Consider the following 15,660-nt stretch of genomic DNA (forward strand, 5'->3'; position numbering starts at 1 on the left):
CGTGACTGTCACGTACAGGCACCCCCGGCACCGGGCACACCACGATCTGCACCTGAGGGGATAGCTCGCGCAAGTCGTCCACTCCCTTCGCCAAGCGCTGGGTTAGACCTGGCCCTTTTTTGTTTAGGACGTCACTTAGCCCGTCTGCTACTTTGACAAGGTTGCACACGTGGGCATTTTCCGTGACCTTTTCTTTTGCTCACTCCATGACCGAACCCAGTGTCCGCCCTTGAAATGTCCCTACCGCCACTCTTTTATCGCCTTTCACCCTCTCTACAATTGCTTTTGAGCACGCAGCCAGGTTTGAGTCGCCGGCGATAATCACCCTTTCACTTTCTCCTACCTCGCCCTGCTTCCCTTTGTCCTTTTCCCTGCTTTTTCAGCGTGGCGGCATTAAGGTCGGCGCCGCTCTTTCCAGCTAACCCTTCATCACGTTGCATGCAGTCCATGTGCTTTGCTGACACTCCCTTGCCTGTCGCGTCGGGGGTATGCGTTCCATTCTCACGCACATTCTGGTTCACAATGGGGATCCTGTTCAGCATTTCCTCGGCTACTTCAAGTCTCTTTTCAACTGCCTTCCGTGCATCACGCTGCCTGTTTAGCTCATTTTTGAGCTCTTGCACCTGTTTCAGAAGCTCTTACTGGAAAGCCTCCATTTTCTGCAGCCTAGTATCGCCATCACATTGTGTGCCGGTTGATTCGATGGCCTCTGCATTCTCATCCGTCTCCTCATCTGCCTTGAGGGACCGCCCGCGCACTGCTTGCTTTTCCGTCTTTCTCGCCATGTTTTGCACGGGTTTTTGCAAATACTACAATACTAAAATAATGCTACTACTGATGCAAATACTATTATATTATATCAATGCAGAGCGCGTGCCTTTTAGCAAAAACCGATATGCACAGGATCGAAATCATCAAAATGTCGCAAAGGAACTCTCACCACTGTTTCAAAAGCAATCAATGCCGCGGAGACCGAAGGTATGACACGCTCTCGCGCGTGCTCAACCACGCGGCCACGTTCTCATTTTCCTACCAAAACACGCAGATTAAACCACTAATAACTATTTGTCTTGCCACTTCCAAGCTATCATTTAAAGACTACAAACTCTTGACGTCCCACCCGGCAGCACGTGTTGGAGCACGTGGCATGAAAGGACGCTCTAACCATCCTGCAAAACCAAATGTACACGAAGCACACCCGCGCATCAGAAATACGAGAGATAAAAAAAGGAAAGAAAAAGAAAACCAACCAAGTACTATTTAAAGGCAAAAATCACCACATAAAGAAACAGAAGCAAGCTCAAAGCATGCACAAAGACATGATTTCGTCGCCGCCACGGAGCCCCGTAAAGCACGTCCATCTAGTGCGGCAACCGCGAAGCCAATTTACTTCAATTGCAGCGCCACCGCAGTATTTTGTCGTCGTTTGTCGCCTGACTGCAAAGCTCGTGCTCGTGCGCCCGCTCGTCTCATTCGACCTTGTACGCTGCGGCAAGAGAGAGCGACAATGTCGCGCCGCCTCCCGGGGACGCTAGAAAAGGGGCATGCTCTTCTAGCCATGCCACTTCTGTGACGAACTGACACGGGAGCACTTTTGGAGGAGCCTTGCTTATAACAGTCTCGCGTTGAAAAATGAAATGGTTCGTGCCCGTGTTTTCGCGCTTACTTTGATATGTACTTCAGTCACCCACATCATTATTACTATTCTTCGGCGCAGACCGCCATCGAGAAACCTCCAGTAAATAAAATACGAATAAAATAAATAAATAATGGGGTTTTACGTGCCAAAACCACGATCTTATTGGGAGGCACTCTGTAGTGGGCGACTCCGGAAATTTGGACAACCGGGCGTTGTTTAACGTGCACGTAACTCTAAGTACACGGGTATTTTCGCATTTTGCCCCCATTGAAATGTGGCCGCCGCGGTCGGGATTCAATCCCGCGACCTCGCGCTTAGGAGCCCAACATCACAACCACTAAGCAACCAAGGAGGGTAAGCATTAAAATTCGCTTCGCTGTAAAAGTAAGTGCGACGTTATAGTTTAATCCCGACACTTCTGCGCTATTCTCTCAACACTCGTGCTAGTTGGCCAATTTCTTCCTAGATGGGTCTCCTCAAATTACTGGCTTTCATTCTCGCATGCGAATATCCGTGTTATAGCAATTAGGTAAAAGTTTTGTTCCAAAATATTTGCTATTTCTTCAATCATACGTTTTGGTTTCCAGTGTAGGTTTTACGAGCCGCTTCGTTTATCTAGCACTATAGGTAGAACTGTGCTTTAATCGACACGCGATTTTTTAAAGTTGTATAAAGGCTAAAGCAGAACCTCTGCCGCATGCTAGATATGCAGACATTGCCTAACCTTGAGCTCGACCATCGGCGCCGGGAAGCCAATGTTCGCTGCGCCCAGCTCGTCGGTGGGCGGCGAGCAGAGCACGCTGCAAGACTCGGACATGCCGTACAGGTTGCGAAGGCAGCGAAGTCCCGGGAAGGCGGCCCGCAGCCGGTCGGCCAGCGAGCGCGTCAGCACCGTTCCGCCCACGTTCAGCTTGCGCACAGAGGGCAGGCGCGTGCCTGTGCGCTCCATGTCCGAGATGTAGTAGTGCAGCCGCGTCGGCACACTGGCCAACGTCGTCACCTGCAGGGAAAACAGCCACGGGTACGTCACTTACCGTATTTACTCCAATGTAACGGGATTACAACGCGAGGGTCAACTTTTCAATCTCCGAAATAAACAAAAATAAATAAAGCCTCGAATGTAACGTGAGACGAACGGAAACGAAAAGGCTACTTTTATTGAAGGAATCAACTCGGTAACCAGTAAGCTTATATCCCACTCCAGGTCTCTGAATACCTCCTGTAAACACGCTGTGAATAGCATTGGAGAGATCTTATCTCTCTGCCTGACGCCTCCTTTATTGGGATTTTGTTGCTTTCTTTATGGAGGACTAAGGTTGCTGTGGAGCCGCTATAGATATCTTTCAGTATTTTTACATATGGCTCATCTACACATTATCCGTAGTGCCTCCATGACTGGTGAGGCTTCGACAGAATCAAACGCTTTTTCGTAATCAATGAAAGCTTTGTATAAGGGTTGCTTATATTCCGCACATTTCTCTATCACCTGATTGATAGAGTGAATATGGTCTATTGTTGAGTAGCCTTTACCGAATCATGCCTGGTCCTTTGGTTGACAGAGGTCTAAGGTGTTCCTGATTCTATTTGCGATTACCTTAGCAAATACTTTGTAGGCAATGGACAGTAAGCTGATCGGTCGATAAATTTTTAAAGTCTTTGGCGTGCCTTTTCCTATGAATTACGAATATGTTAGCGTTATTCCAAGATTCCGGTACGCTCGAGGTCATGAGGCATTGTGTATACAGGGTGGCCAGTTTTTCTAGAACAATGTGGCCACCATCCTTCAACAAATCTGCGGTTACCTGATCCTCCCCAGCTGCCTTACCCCTTTGTATAGCTCCCAAAACCTTCTTTACTTCTTCCGGCATTACTTTTGGGATTTCAAATTCCTCTAGACTATTCTCACTCACATTATCGTCGTGGGTGCTACTGGTACTGTAGAAATCTCTATAGAACTCCTCAGCCAATTGAACTATGTCATCCATATTAGTAATGATAGTGCCGGCTTTGTCTCTTAACGCACACATCATGTTCTTCCCTATTCCTAGTTTCTTCTCCAGTGCTTTTAGGCTTCCTCCGTTTCTGAGAGCATGTTCAATCCTATCCATATTATAGTCCTTTATGTCAGCTGTCTCAAACTTGTTGATTAACTTCGAAAGTTCTGCCAGTTGTTTTCTAGCTGTAGGGTTAGAGGCTTTCATACATTGGCGTTTTTTGGTCAGATATTTCGTCTCCTGCGATAGTTTACTGGTATCCTGTCTAACGGAGTTACCACCGACTTCCATTGCACACTCCTTAATGATGCCCACAAGGTTGTCGTTCATTGCTTCAACACTAAGGTCCTCTTCCTGAGTTAAAGCGGAATACCTGTTCTGTAGCTTGATCTGGAATTCCTCTATTTTCCCTCTTAGCGCTAGCTCATTGATCGGCTTCTTATGTACCAGTTTCTTCCGTTCCCTCCTCATGTCTAGGCTAATTCGAGTTCTTACCATCCTATGGTCCCCGCAGCGCACCTTGCGGAGCACGTCCACATCTTGTATGAAGCTAGGGTTAGCGCAGAGTATGAAATCTATTTCATTTCTAGTCTGACCATTCGGAATCCTCCACGTCCACTTTTGGCTATCCCGCTTGCGGAAGAAGGTATTCTTTATCCGCATAATATTCTGTTCTGCAAACTCTGCTAATAACTCTCCCCTGCTATTCCTAGAGCCTATGCCATATTCCCCCACTGACTTGTCTCCAGCCTGCTTCTTGCCTACCCTGGCATTGAAGTCGCGCATCAGTACAGTGTATCTTATTTTGGCTTTACCCATCGCCGATTCCATGTCTTCATAGAACCTTTCGACTTCCTGGTCATCATGAGTGGATGTAGGGGCGTAGACCTGTACGGCCTTCAATTTGTACCTCTTGTTAAGTTTCACAAGAAGACCTGCCACCCACTCGTTAATGCTATAGAATTCCTGTATATTACCAGCTATATCCTCATTAATCAGGAATCGGACTCCTAGTTCTCGTCTCTCCGCTAAGCCCCGGTAGCACAGGACATGTCCGATTTTTAGCACTGTATATGCTTTTTTTGTCCTCCTAACCTCACTGAGCCCTACTATATCCCATTTACTAATTCCTCCAATAAAACTGCTACACTCGCCTCACTAGATAACGTTCTAATGTTCGGACGGACTGGTACTTTGTACAAAATCAAATTTCACCATAGGGGGTCAGAAACTTTGGTTATGGGAATTCATGGCGTTTTGTTTGTTTTTCTTCTTTTTTAACCTAGTTAGGACATTAGGCAGTGTAACAGGAAGAGCTTGGTGGCACAACCCACCACCGCTTTCTGAAGGGGGCGCTCACACCATCCATCCATCTGACTGGAGCAGGCGGCCTACTGCGTGGCGCTGCCCCCGCCCCAGGAATCGCGGTACCTTGCGCGCACCATTTTTGAGCATATTTAAGCGTCTCTTTTTTGTCTTGAGCACGTGCACTAACATATGACGTACTCTAATCGGGGAGCTTGTGCTCCGATGTCCGCGAAAGTGTACTTGTCGAGACGGGAGTGAGAGGTGGTGCGCACCGACGAGAAGCTGGATTTGACGACGCGGTTCGACGCCGCAGAAGTGCACACGATTTAGAGGAGAGAGTGTCAGAGAGCTGCATGTTCATTCAGATCACCTTAGATCCTGTTCTTCAGATCCGCCTTTCAAGCGCTGTTAGGTCAGAACGCGAAACTTTGATTACATTCCGCCTCGATTGCTATGTAACACGCTTAGCCAAGAGTCGAATATATCGTTTGTCTTTTTGGTGTGTAAGCGGCAGCACATTCCGCTCAAAAATAAAACCTTATCAAATATGCAAATAAAATTATATATTAGCTTCATGCATTGCAGTTACAGATATAGAGAAATTTACTAACCAAACTTTTTCTTAAGCAAAACATTTTATTCCCGACGCTCTATTCGAAAATTTCCCCAATAGCATCTTCGTATTAATTTTAATTCCAGTGTAGTCAAGTGTCTTGCTGTTTTTCCCTTATTATTATCTATCACTGCAACTAATTCAAACAATTTTTTCGTGATTGTACCTATTGTAGGAAACTTGCCTGCTACTTTGCCAAAGCCTTTATTCAGACCCTGTAAGAAGCATCGGCTGCTGATCTAAAAATGGTGAATACATTCTGTGCGCACAAAGAAAAAATTAATTATTGAAATCATGCTGACTCTTCATACACGAAACAAGTTTATATGACCTTTGGAGTAAGAAGCAAACTACCAAAGAAAGGGCTAAACCTGCTTCGGTTTCCTTCGTCCTCCTTTTAGTTGACTATCTTCAAAAAGAAATGAACCCCTGTTAGGGAACATAATCGCACAACCAATCACGTTAGTGTAACGGCATGCTCAATGCAGCCAACCTATGCATATGATGCATTCCCAATCTTTCGCCACATGCCTGCGACAGACCCTGCGTGGAGGCAAGCTGTGGTAAAAAAAATGCGTTAGCTTTTGCTCAAGCATCTGAATCAAGTCTTACATGTTATGCGATGCATAAAGGAGTCAACCAAGACCTCACAGCAGAGAGGCATCCACGGGCAGATTTGGGAGCACATTGCCTTTGGTGATGAGGCAAGCTGTCTTACATCGTTCAGAATTGAAGCACAGAATCTGCTTCCATGCCACATACAGCTCGCTACGAATTGACTTGGCTGATTTGTCTGAGGTTGTCTGTCAACTCTAGGTTTTGCACAAGCTAACTTTTGAAACACGTCTCTGCACACCCGTATTCAGAATAATTATACTAGTTCGGTGGCCGACCTGTACCATTTCTAGACAGGAACGAAGCACCAGCTCTCAATTTCTTCTTTTGTATCATAGGGCATCTTCACCACAGCTCAAAAATGCATGAGCTGCGTAAAAGAATAACCACGCAAACGGTAAAGAAAAAAAATTATGCGCAGCTTGCATTAGTGGTGCAAAGCTGGAGTCAACAGTGGAGCTTTTGATCGCCTAGCTTTGACGTGCCTTGCCTAAGTGCTTTCTATAGGTATTTCAAGGTTACGCAATGTTTTGTTACATTGTCTCGGCGGCCTTGACGCTGGAAGCTTTCAAGCAGTCGCAGACCAGGATTGCTTTTCCGGCGACGTCGAGCGTTCAGGCGCCGACTCTCGCGTTCCCTGGATTGAAGCTCGCGATCCTCGACTCGGCGTCGCCTCTTCTCAGCCGCAGCTTGGCATGGTGTCCCGCATGAGCTCAGCGCCGACGCATCGCTTCTCGCTTGGCAGTACGGCGCTCTTCCTGGTAAGCCGCTTCTTCCTCTGGCTTCTGGACTTTCTTCGGTCTTCCCATGGCAGCAACAGGTACGCACGGAGTAGCGGAGGCGAGAGGTGTCACCGCGCCGACTGTTGCGATCTTTTACTCGCTTGTGACGTCACCACTCCGCCCTTTGCCATGGGGTGCGAGGAGGTTACGTGGTTCTGTGCTCTTGCCGGTCGTTGCTAGGCAACACGAGGCGTTGGCATAGTTTTCTGGTAGCGATCCACGGCGGAACTAAAAGCTTAAACAGCGCCTCTGTTAAAACAACGCAGTAGCATTCACGTGGCTCCGCCGCGTTATCTTACGGGGAATCTGCGATGGCGGCACGGCCCTAACAGCAGCGGCGCCCGGAGGGACCCTGTCTGTCGAGCAACGTGCCGCGCTTTTCCCACCTTGCCATTGAAGCCACCCTAGCCACGTTGTCGGGTGTCTGTAGAATCTTGGTCATGCTCCCAGGTGCTCCTCGGTGGAAAGTGGGAGCCTCACCGACAGTTCTGAGGTGGAGCGCTGACAATCGACCGGGCGATTGTTTTCCAAGCGCTCTATTTCGAGTACACATCGCCCTCTGAGAGTGCTCTGGAGAGCTCAAATGGAACCAGTTTAATGAGCCATAAACACACAATCACCAGCGCTCGTGTTAGCGCGACTCTCTGCGCCTATAGGCCCCCAGACAATTTACCGATCTTACGACCGGAAAAAATTGGCAAATGAATTTGGCCACGTAATAAACATTACCTCCGACAGTACTGCATCAAAAACACAAAGTGACAGAAGCCCAAGGCCTCACCTTCCTTATAGAGCAAATGAGGGGTTTTCTCGTTTTGTAGGCGAGGATTCTAAAAGCAACGAAGCATCTTCGAGCGAATAAAAAACTGGTTCAGTTAAACGTTACCGACATTCAGCCATACGTACACTCTTAGCACGGTAACGCTTATTAAAGGGGTATATTCTCACAGATTTGTGCACCTGTAATCTATAAGTTAAGCATTAACATTTACAAATGTAACTTCTATTAAAAGGTAAGTAGGCGTGCATCTAAACTAGAGGTTACAACACTTTAACCTCTAGTATAGGCATACAGTATTGAGCGCTTTTGCCTAAATATAGAGGTTACTTGCTACAGTATACCGGTTGAACCATTAAAATGTTTACACAAAGCGGCTTGCTGGATGTCCCAGATGGCCCCCGCGCTGCGCATGCTCCGTATAGCCGGTGTCGCCTAGCAACGGCGACGCCGCCCTTCCTTCTTTCGGGCTTCTTTCTGCTTGCGCCTTTTCTTTCTTACGCGCTTCTTTCTGCGGCGGTATTAGGCAGCGTACAACCATGCGCGGAGAAATGTGCGCTCTCGCGGAGGACGCCCCGCGGCCAGTCCTTTGCGGAGGCTGCCTTTACACGCGCTTGCGCTTGGAAATAGTTCACCTGTCCCCCTCGTGCGCTTTCCAGGGCAAAGTGTGTCGCTGTCCCTCTCAGCCTAAGAAAAAAAAAGAAAGAAACATTGGGTTCTGCAGGCAACTTAGACCTTACACGTACCGCAACATCTCCTGTTCGACCTCCAGGATATGAACACAAAATAATGCCACCTACTTCCCAAAAAGGCGCAACAAAGGTGAGCGCGGGAGCCACAGAAATTTCTTTGAAATTTCGAATAGTATGTAAGTGGCAGACTCATATTCTTTGGTTACAATAGTGCAGCTGCTAACCAATAAATGAGGCCAATTTTCGCTTTGCCAACGTCAAATGTTCCGACCAGTGGCTCGCGCTGTTGCTGTTTTTTTTCTCAATGTACATGCATTTGTGTGTTCTCGGTCGATTGCCCCTAAGGTATCATTTAGCATGCGAAAATGAAAAAAAGAAAATAATTTCAGCTGACTGATTTTTAAACATTTTTGCATGCTGAATGATACCTTTGGAACAATCCACACAGTAAACGTAAACGCATACGCAAGATGAGAAAAACAGCAAAATACGGGTCAAGGGTCTGAACGCTTGACGTTGTTCACAGGCAAAGTAAAAAAAATTCCTTTATGAATCGCTTAACAGCTACACAATTGTATCCCAAATGGGTGTGCGTCTGTCACTTACTATGTCATTCGTAAGTAAAGATCTGTTCTCCCGCGCTCACCTTTGTTGTGCTTTTTGAGGGGTAGAGAGCATTTTTTGCACTACATATCCTTGCGGTCGAATAGATGCTACGGCTTGTGTAAATTCTAAGTTGCCAGCAAAACTCTGTTTTTTTTTTTGCTTAGGCTGAGAGACACAGGGGCACCCTTTGCTGTGAAAACCATACGGGTTGGACAGGTGAACTATTTCGAAGCGCAAGCGCGTGAAGAGACAGTGTCCATGAAGCACTGGCCGAGTGGCGTCCTCCGCGAGGGCTCACATTTCTCATCGCACGGTTGTAGTCTGCTTAATCCTGCCACGGAAAGAAGCGCACAAGAAAGAGGCACAAGCAAAGAGAAGCGTGAAATAAGGAAATGACGCACCCATGTTGTTTGGCGACAACTGGCTGGGTGTACCATGCGCGGATTTGGCCTTTCTGGTAAAAAAACCCAAGAAGTGGCGCGTTCCCGTAGCTAAGCCGCACCCGGCTCGGCGGACCATATAAAGAGCGGGGTCCATATAAAGTTCTCTGCAAAAAAACCGCTCAGCCGAATGGGGTAACAAAAGGTTACTTCCATTTAAATCACACAAATCGTTGTATATCAACCAGTAAAGGACTACTGCTATTATCTTTTTCGGGTTTCTGAGGAAATGAAACTCTCCGCCAGATAGTCTGTTGCCAAACGTTTCAGCAAATATGTAACGGTGATGTTCCCAACAATACAGTTCAAAACACAATATGAACGCCTGAGTAGAAGGCACAATTAGCTTGTATAAATATTTCCAGTATAAACTGACAGTTCCACAACTATAATTTAGGGTTGATTAGAATGCAAAATTTTTATTTGAAAATGCCACATAGGATACACCACAAATACAGCAGGCCTTGCTGGCACATGGCCAGATTTGAAACTTCAAAAGAATAGTAGCACTTGCCTAACATCACAGGAAATCACTTGTATCATATCACGGTGTTTGATCCATGAATGTCATCATTAAATCCGAGTTAACTGTCTATGTAAAAGTTTTTACTGAAGTCAGGAAGCAAGAAAACAAGGCAAAGGTTAAGTATATGAGATTTGAGGCACTAAAACATGAATTGGACACTTGTGTTCAGGTCCACCTTGGACACTACCGAAAAAAAAAAGCTTTACACATCCTGCGCAGCTTTAGAGCTAGACAATAAAGACGCTCCCAATGCAATGTAGCAAATGCAAAAATTATAGAGTTTCGGCTATGGCAACACCTAAAAAAGAAGACGGGGCCATAAGGTCATGCATGCTTCATTGCCAATATAAATGTAAATTGGCATCAAGACCAAAGACTAGTCTTTCAGCCTACGTCTCAAGAAAGATAAGATAAAAAAACAAATTTTGAAATTAAAGCTCTATACATATCCATGTAAGCACTGGAGGAAGCATTTTATCTGTGCATATGAGCAATAAGCATCTCTCAAAAGTAGTAACATTTGCATCATAATACACTAGAGCTATACATGACATCAGTGAAATGCTGTTAACTGTCTGTATAAGTTCGCACTGCGGTAAGCAAACAAGAAAACCAGGAAAATTTGAACTGCACCATGATATTACAGGCCCAACAACAGGAATGGGACAATTGTTATTACACCACCTTTGAAGCTAGACCACACAAGAATTGTTGCACACCCTGGTGTACATTAGGAATATGGTTCCAAAAGACCCCACAAAGGCAATATAGCAAAGGCAAAAATGCAAGATTATAAATGTTTGATTATGGGTAACATCTGAAAAAGAAACACTACAATAGAGCCATGTGCAGCGCTTCCAAGTCAATATTATAAGGAAAGCGGGAGGGAGAGAAAACAGAAGCCTTTCATGCTGTAATTGAACAAGAATGAAATTAGGAATGGATATTGAAATTACACGTCTGTACATGTTCATTCAAGTAGTACAAACAATGCTTGCATACATGCAAGCTAATACTAAAATCTTAGCGAATATACCAGCCGAATATTTCAAACATGCTGTCTAATGTGTAGCAATGTAAAATAGTAACATCATCACACTTCAATTGTGGCACTTGCGTGATACAACACTCACGCCACCACAAATATCAAGTATCACCTTAAATAAAGTATAGCTCTCTAGGGGCGCTATAACGTAAAACTATTCCAAACTTTTCTATTCCAATTCTGCTATCAATCCTCCGCGATTGGTCGAAAACTTTTTTCAACCATCCCCACTTCACCTGTCTGTCACGCGACGTCACGAAAACCGCAACACCTCCCCATATGATATGGTGTGTACACACTGATTGTGCATGATCTGACAGAAAAAAGCAAAACAGTTATTTCTGATTCGACCCCTTTTTGTCATTAGCCCTCGGCTATTGGTGAAAAGTTTTCGGGCTGCACCCACTTCGCCTGTCTTTCACGCGACGTCACAAAACCGCACAAACTCGCCGCATCAAAGTGACGTGAACGCGATAAAGATGCATTAATATGCCGAACAAAACTGTATTTTCTTCGGAATAGCCGCAGGCTGCCCCGTTCCAAAAGGAATAAAAGATGGCTGCCGCCGATCGCTGAGACGCTGGCTACTCGCACCTGCCGGAGAGCATGGGTGTATTTGCGCATAATAAAACTTCTTGCGTGGCCGTGTAACGTTTTCGAGCCCCTTCGGCACGATTACCACCTCATTCTGCCAACTCTTCTTTGGTGAGCGTCAGTTTTAGCGTCATTCTTAAGCTTCCGTTGCATGCCGCCATGATTTTCGACCAGCCACCACAAGCTAAGTAAGGGAAAGTCGACCAATCGCAGGCGCCGGCACCAACCACCCTCTTCATCCGATTATCAATTTTCAGTGCACTGGCTGTGCCTCAGTGAATCCCTCTCCACTTGAGTGTTCTCCTCGCCTCTTGTCAGCCAATTAGATACGACAAGCCGCTCAGTGTAGGCAATGTTATTCGTTGTTCAATCAAACAAAAGTGACCTCCTATGAACGAGGAGAGCGTTTGATTGGTCCGTTCAGACAACCTTGCGGGTGACCGCCCGGTGCTTGCGTCGGTGGTTACGCAAATTTGACGTCAGGAAATTGGAATAGAAAAATATTGGAATAGTTTTACGTTATAGGGCCCTAGTTAACATATGTAGGTATTTAAAGTAAATGCTCATATTGCAAATAGAAAATCAAGGCTACTGAGTTTGATCACGTTGTTATGTACATTTCTATTGCTGGCACCACAAGTATTCATTCTCAAAGTCTACTTTAAAGCACGCTGATCTCGTCAAACAAGCTGTCGTCTAAGCATGATAGAAGCTTCTTGTTTTGTTTTACTGCGATAATGTATCAGGATCACAGAAGGCCATGTGCCACTAACAGGACACCTATGGCATCTATAGATGCTATGTTCGTTTGTACGCTGACAGTTTCGGAGCTCAAGGTTACCCTCTTTTTTCCTTCGCGGCCACGAAGCATTAATGAAAAAAGCTTTCGAGCACAGCGCTGCGTGGCAGAACACATTTATTACTACAGCAGCACCAGGGATGATGCAAATTGATATAAATGTTCAAGGTTCGTGTACAATATGTTTAAATAGAAATACATATAAGTTTTGTACTATCATTAGGAAGGCGATCTCTGCCCTGTTGAGAGCACCATCATGTCTGTTTGCGGCCAGTATGTCATTTGTTAATTCTCCGATCTGCAGTGGAGCCTACAAGAACAGAATAGTAATCTTAAATTCTTATGTTTCTTTTTTTGTATAAGTCGCACTGCAAACAGCTATCAACATGTAATGAAAGAGGCATAAATTAACCACAGACAAAATATTACCACAGAACATGTAATTAAACACGCAATAGTTAAGTATGTTTTATCAAAGACATTTCGGTAACAATAAATATTCACAGCTGCATATTTAAAAAAAATATTAATCAATTCAAACTAATCATGAAAATTGATTTCCAAGTCAGTTCGTACTCCCATTCAGTACAAAAAACAACACCAGAAGAATGTGACAGTTTAACAGTAAAAACGCTAGATCAAGTGATTGCGAAATGAACTACTGCAATTATTATTCGTTAATTAAGGATAGTCTAGAATTCATTTGTAACCATATGACCATAGCAGCACAAAACACCAGTTCCATGCATGAGGTATAATGCTGTGCTTATGCAAAAAAGTGCAACATGTACTCGAGCTTTAAGAATAACCAACACGGTGACTCATAGAGATTTAAAAACAAAAACGTGTTTATGAAGTGAACTAGCCGTGCGCTTCAATAAACCTCAGTAGCGTAAGCATGAGCATGAATTGACGGTGAAGTATACGACGTACACACACACACCAGCAAATAAATAATTGAACAAGAAGCATTGCTTACCTGGGTCACATTTATTGCAGTCTTCAGTATTCGTTACAGCAGTCACAACATAAGCGATGCTCACCACTCTCGCGTAAGCGAAGAACCTTTACCATATTCCATCGGCAATGCGGCTGCTTGCAGCGCGCCAACATGTCGCTGCTCCACGGCGGCACTGCTTCTTTACAGCGGCTCGCGCACCTTTACGAGTCTTTTTGGTAACTGTCCCACGTGTCACGAGCGACTCAGACACACAACACGCTTGATAAGCGCACACCACGAAATCGGGGAGCGTTTAAACGTGGTTAAAGCGATGAAACAAAGCGCGGCACGACCGTTTCAAAACGACGGCATCAGCGATGCTCCTCCCGGCATGCTTCTTGAGAGCTACACAACACAGAGGAGATGTGACTGCGCTCGCGTTTAGCTGAAGCTGAAGCGCGTTTAAATATGGCGTTCATCTACAGAGCGCAAATAAAAACAATTATGAAGCTATAGTTCCGCCAAAGTGCCACGTAACAGTTTATCAAGATTCGAATATTCTATAGTTTAAATATGTTGCTGTTCGTATGTATTTGTATATATTCTCTTTGCTCATTTGGCCGGCCGCCATTGTGGCCTCATACAATGAGTGCACGTTCATCTCGCTACGAGACCTTCCTGGAGCGGCTGTCGCCTGCTGTCACGGGAATGTAGCGGCATCATTATCGCGTGTTAGCAAGCGAGCAAAAGCGGTGCGTGTCTGGCGTTCTCTATAAGGAAGCCGACATTTGCTGCAGTTTAGGAACCACCTCCTATTATGCGTTATAAAGAAAAAGAACACATCGGCATATTGCATTCTGTTGCAGTGCACAAAACATTTTGCTCCCCTACATAATAGTTACTGGGCCTGCTCGGCGCTTTCATTCTGTCGGTCGTCGAGCTCTTACAGTATTCCAGCGTGCACCCGCGTGCACCCTTCACTGTGCGTCCTGCTGTCAAAGGGTGTCGTGTTTCAGGAGAAGATTACAAATGCGACTAAAGGAAGCGTTGATGTTCAAATTAAAGAGAAATTATTCGGTACAAATGTATATTAAATCACCATAGTGCATCTGCGTTTACGTTTTGTGCAGGCAGGTTTCATACCACAGCACAATATGCCTGCAGTGGTAGCGGTAGGCTTTCCTTCACACTGAACCGTAGTTACAATTTATGCCACAGCATCGTTCGCCACAATATTCTCCGATGTATGTTTGATGTTTCTGTGGCTTGCTTTTACATTATAATGGCACGTATGCAGTATATAAAATTGGTCACTGAATTGCTGCTGGATGACTTGAGCATGCTCTCGTGTAAGATTTAAGCTTTTCTTTATATTGCGAAATCAAGCATACCGACCGGCAAAATAACATCTTAATTTAGCCCAACCTGCGTCCGTCCCGCGGCCGCACACCATATTTTACACGTTAGTCCTGGCTGAAAATATCATATCAGAATCGCCAATGCGACACAATAATCAGCAAACTTCCAATCCATACAATAGGTCCCCGGAACCACGAATTACAACTTTCTTTATATACCTTACAATCTAAAGGTTACGAGACATTTGGGGTTGAAGCAACCTCTAAAATAGCATACTTCGACACATGTAACTTCTAGCCACGACTGAAATTGACAAAAACACAAATATCAAGTTGGTTTAGCAACCTCGTGACCTCTATGTTATAGGGTACTTGGAAATAAAGGTAAACTTAAACGTTACCGTGCTAAGAGTGTAGTAGGAGCGTCTCCACACATAGACCGTTGTCTGAAACTTTTCTTTTTATTTTGCTGTGCTTAAATAGTTAAGGATGTCCTCGCATTGTTACTGAAATTGCTAGCAAAAGGTTGCTTCTTGAGTTGCTTTTTTTTTTGTTGCCTTAGAACTTTTCGGAAATTTCACATCTTATGTTAGAGCAAAGTAAGAAAAACAAGACGTGTACAAGCTGCCGTGTATCAGTGACTCCTTGAGTAAACTCCGGCGGGCTAAGATTTCCTCCATTTTGATTTTAAATGGCCAATTGTCAAATCTGGGCAGATAAACGAGAAGGCGAAATTATACGGATTCTGTTATTGTAGATTGTTTTGTACGATCAGTTCCTATCGGCTTCTGATTGCACCGACAACTACAACTTTTAACAAAATGACAAACATAACTTTGGTATCCTGAAGGGACAAAACTGCTTTGTCTACCTCAAAGACGCGGTCGCCTTAACTGGCCTCTCGGCCATGGAAACTATAAACATTTTGAAA

The 15,660-nt window shown here is 45.0% G+C and overlaps 1 protein-coding gene across 3 annotated transcripts in view; it reads right to left on the reverse strand.

The window, feature by feature from the left end:
- LOC135906569 (luciferin 4-monooxygenase-like) overlaps positions 1-15,660 on the reverse strand; it is a 262,082-nt gene that overhangs the window by 67,271 nt on the left and 179,151 nt on the right. For all 3 annotated transcript variants that reach the window (XM_065438013.2, XM_065438012.2, XM_065438011.2), the window contains one exon: positions 2,364-2,639. In XM_065438013.2, coding sequence (XP_065294085.1) covers positions 2,364-2,639 — 276 coding nt within the window. The remainder of the gene's footprint in view (positions 1-2,363; positions 2,640-15,660) is intronic.

This window comes from Dermacentor albipictus, chromosome 5, assembly GCF_038994185.2.
Source record: "Dermacentor albipictus isolate Rhodes 1998 colony chromosome 5, USDA_Dalb.pri_finalv2, whole genome shotgun sequence".
In the NCBI taxonomy this organism is placed as follows: Eukaryota; Metazoa; Arthropoda; class Arachnida; order Ixodida; family Ixodidae; genus Dermacentor; species Dermacentor albipictus.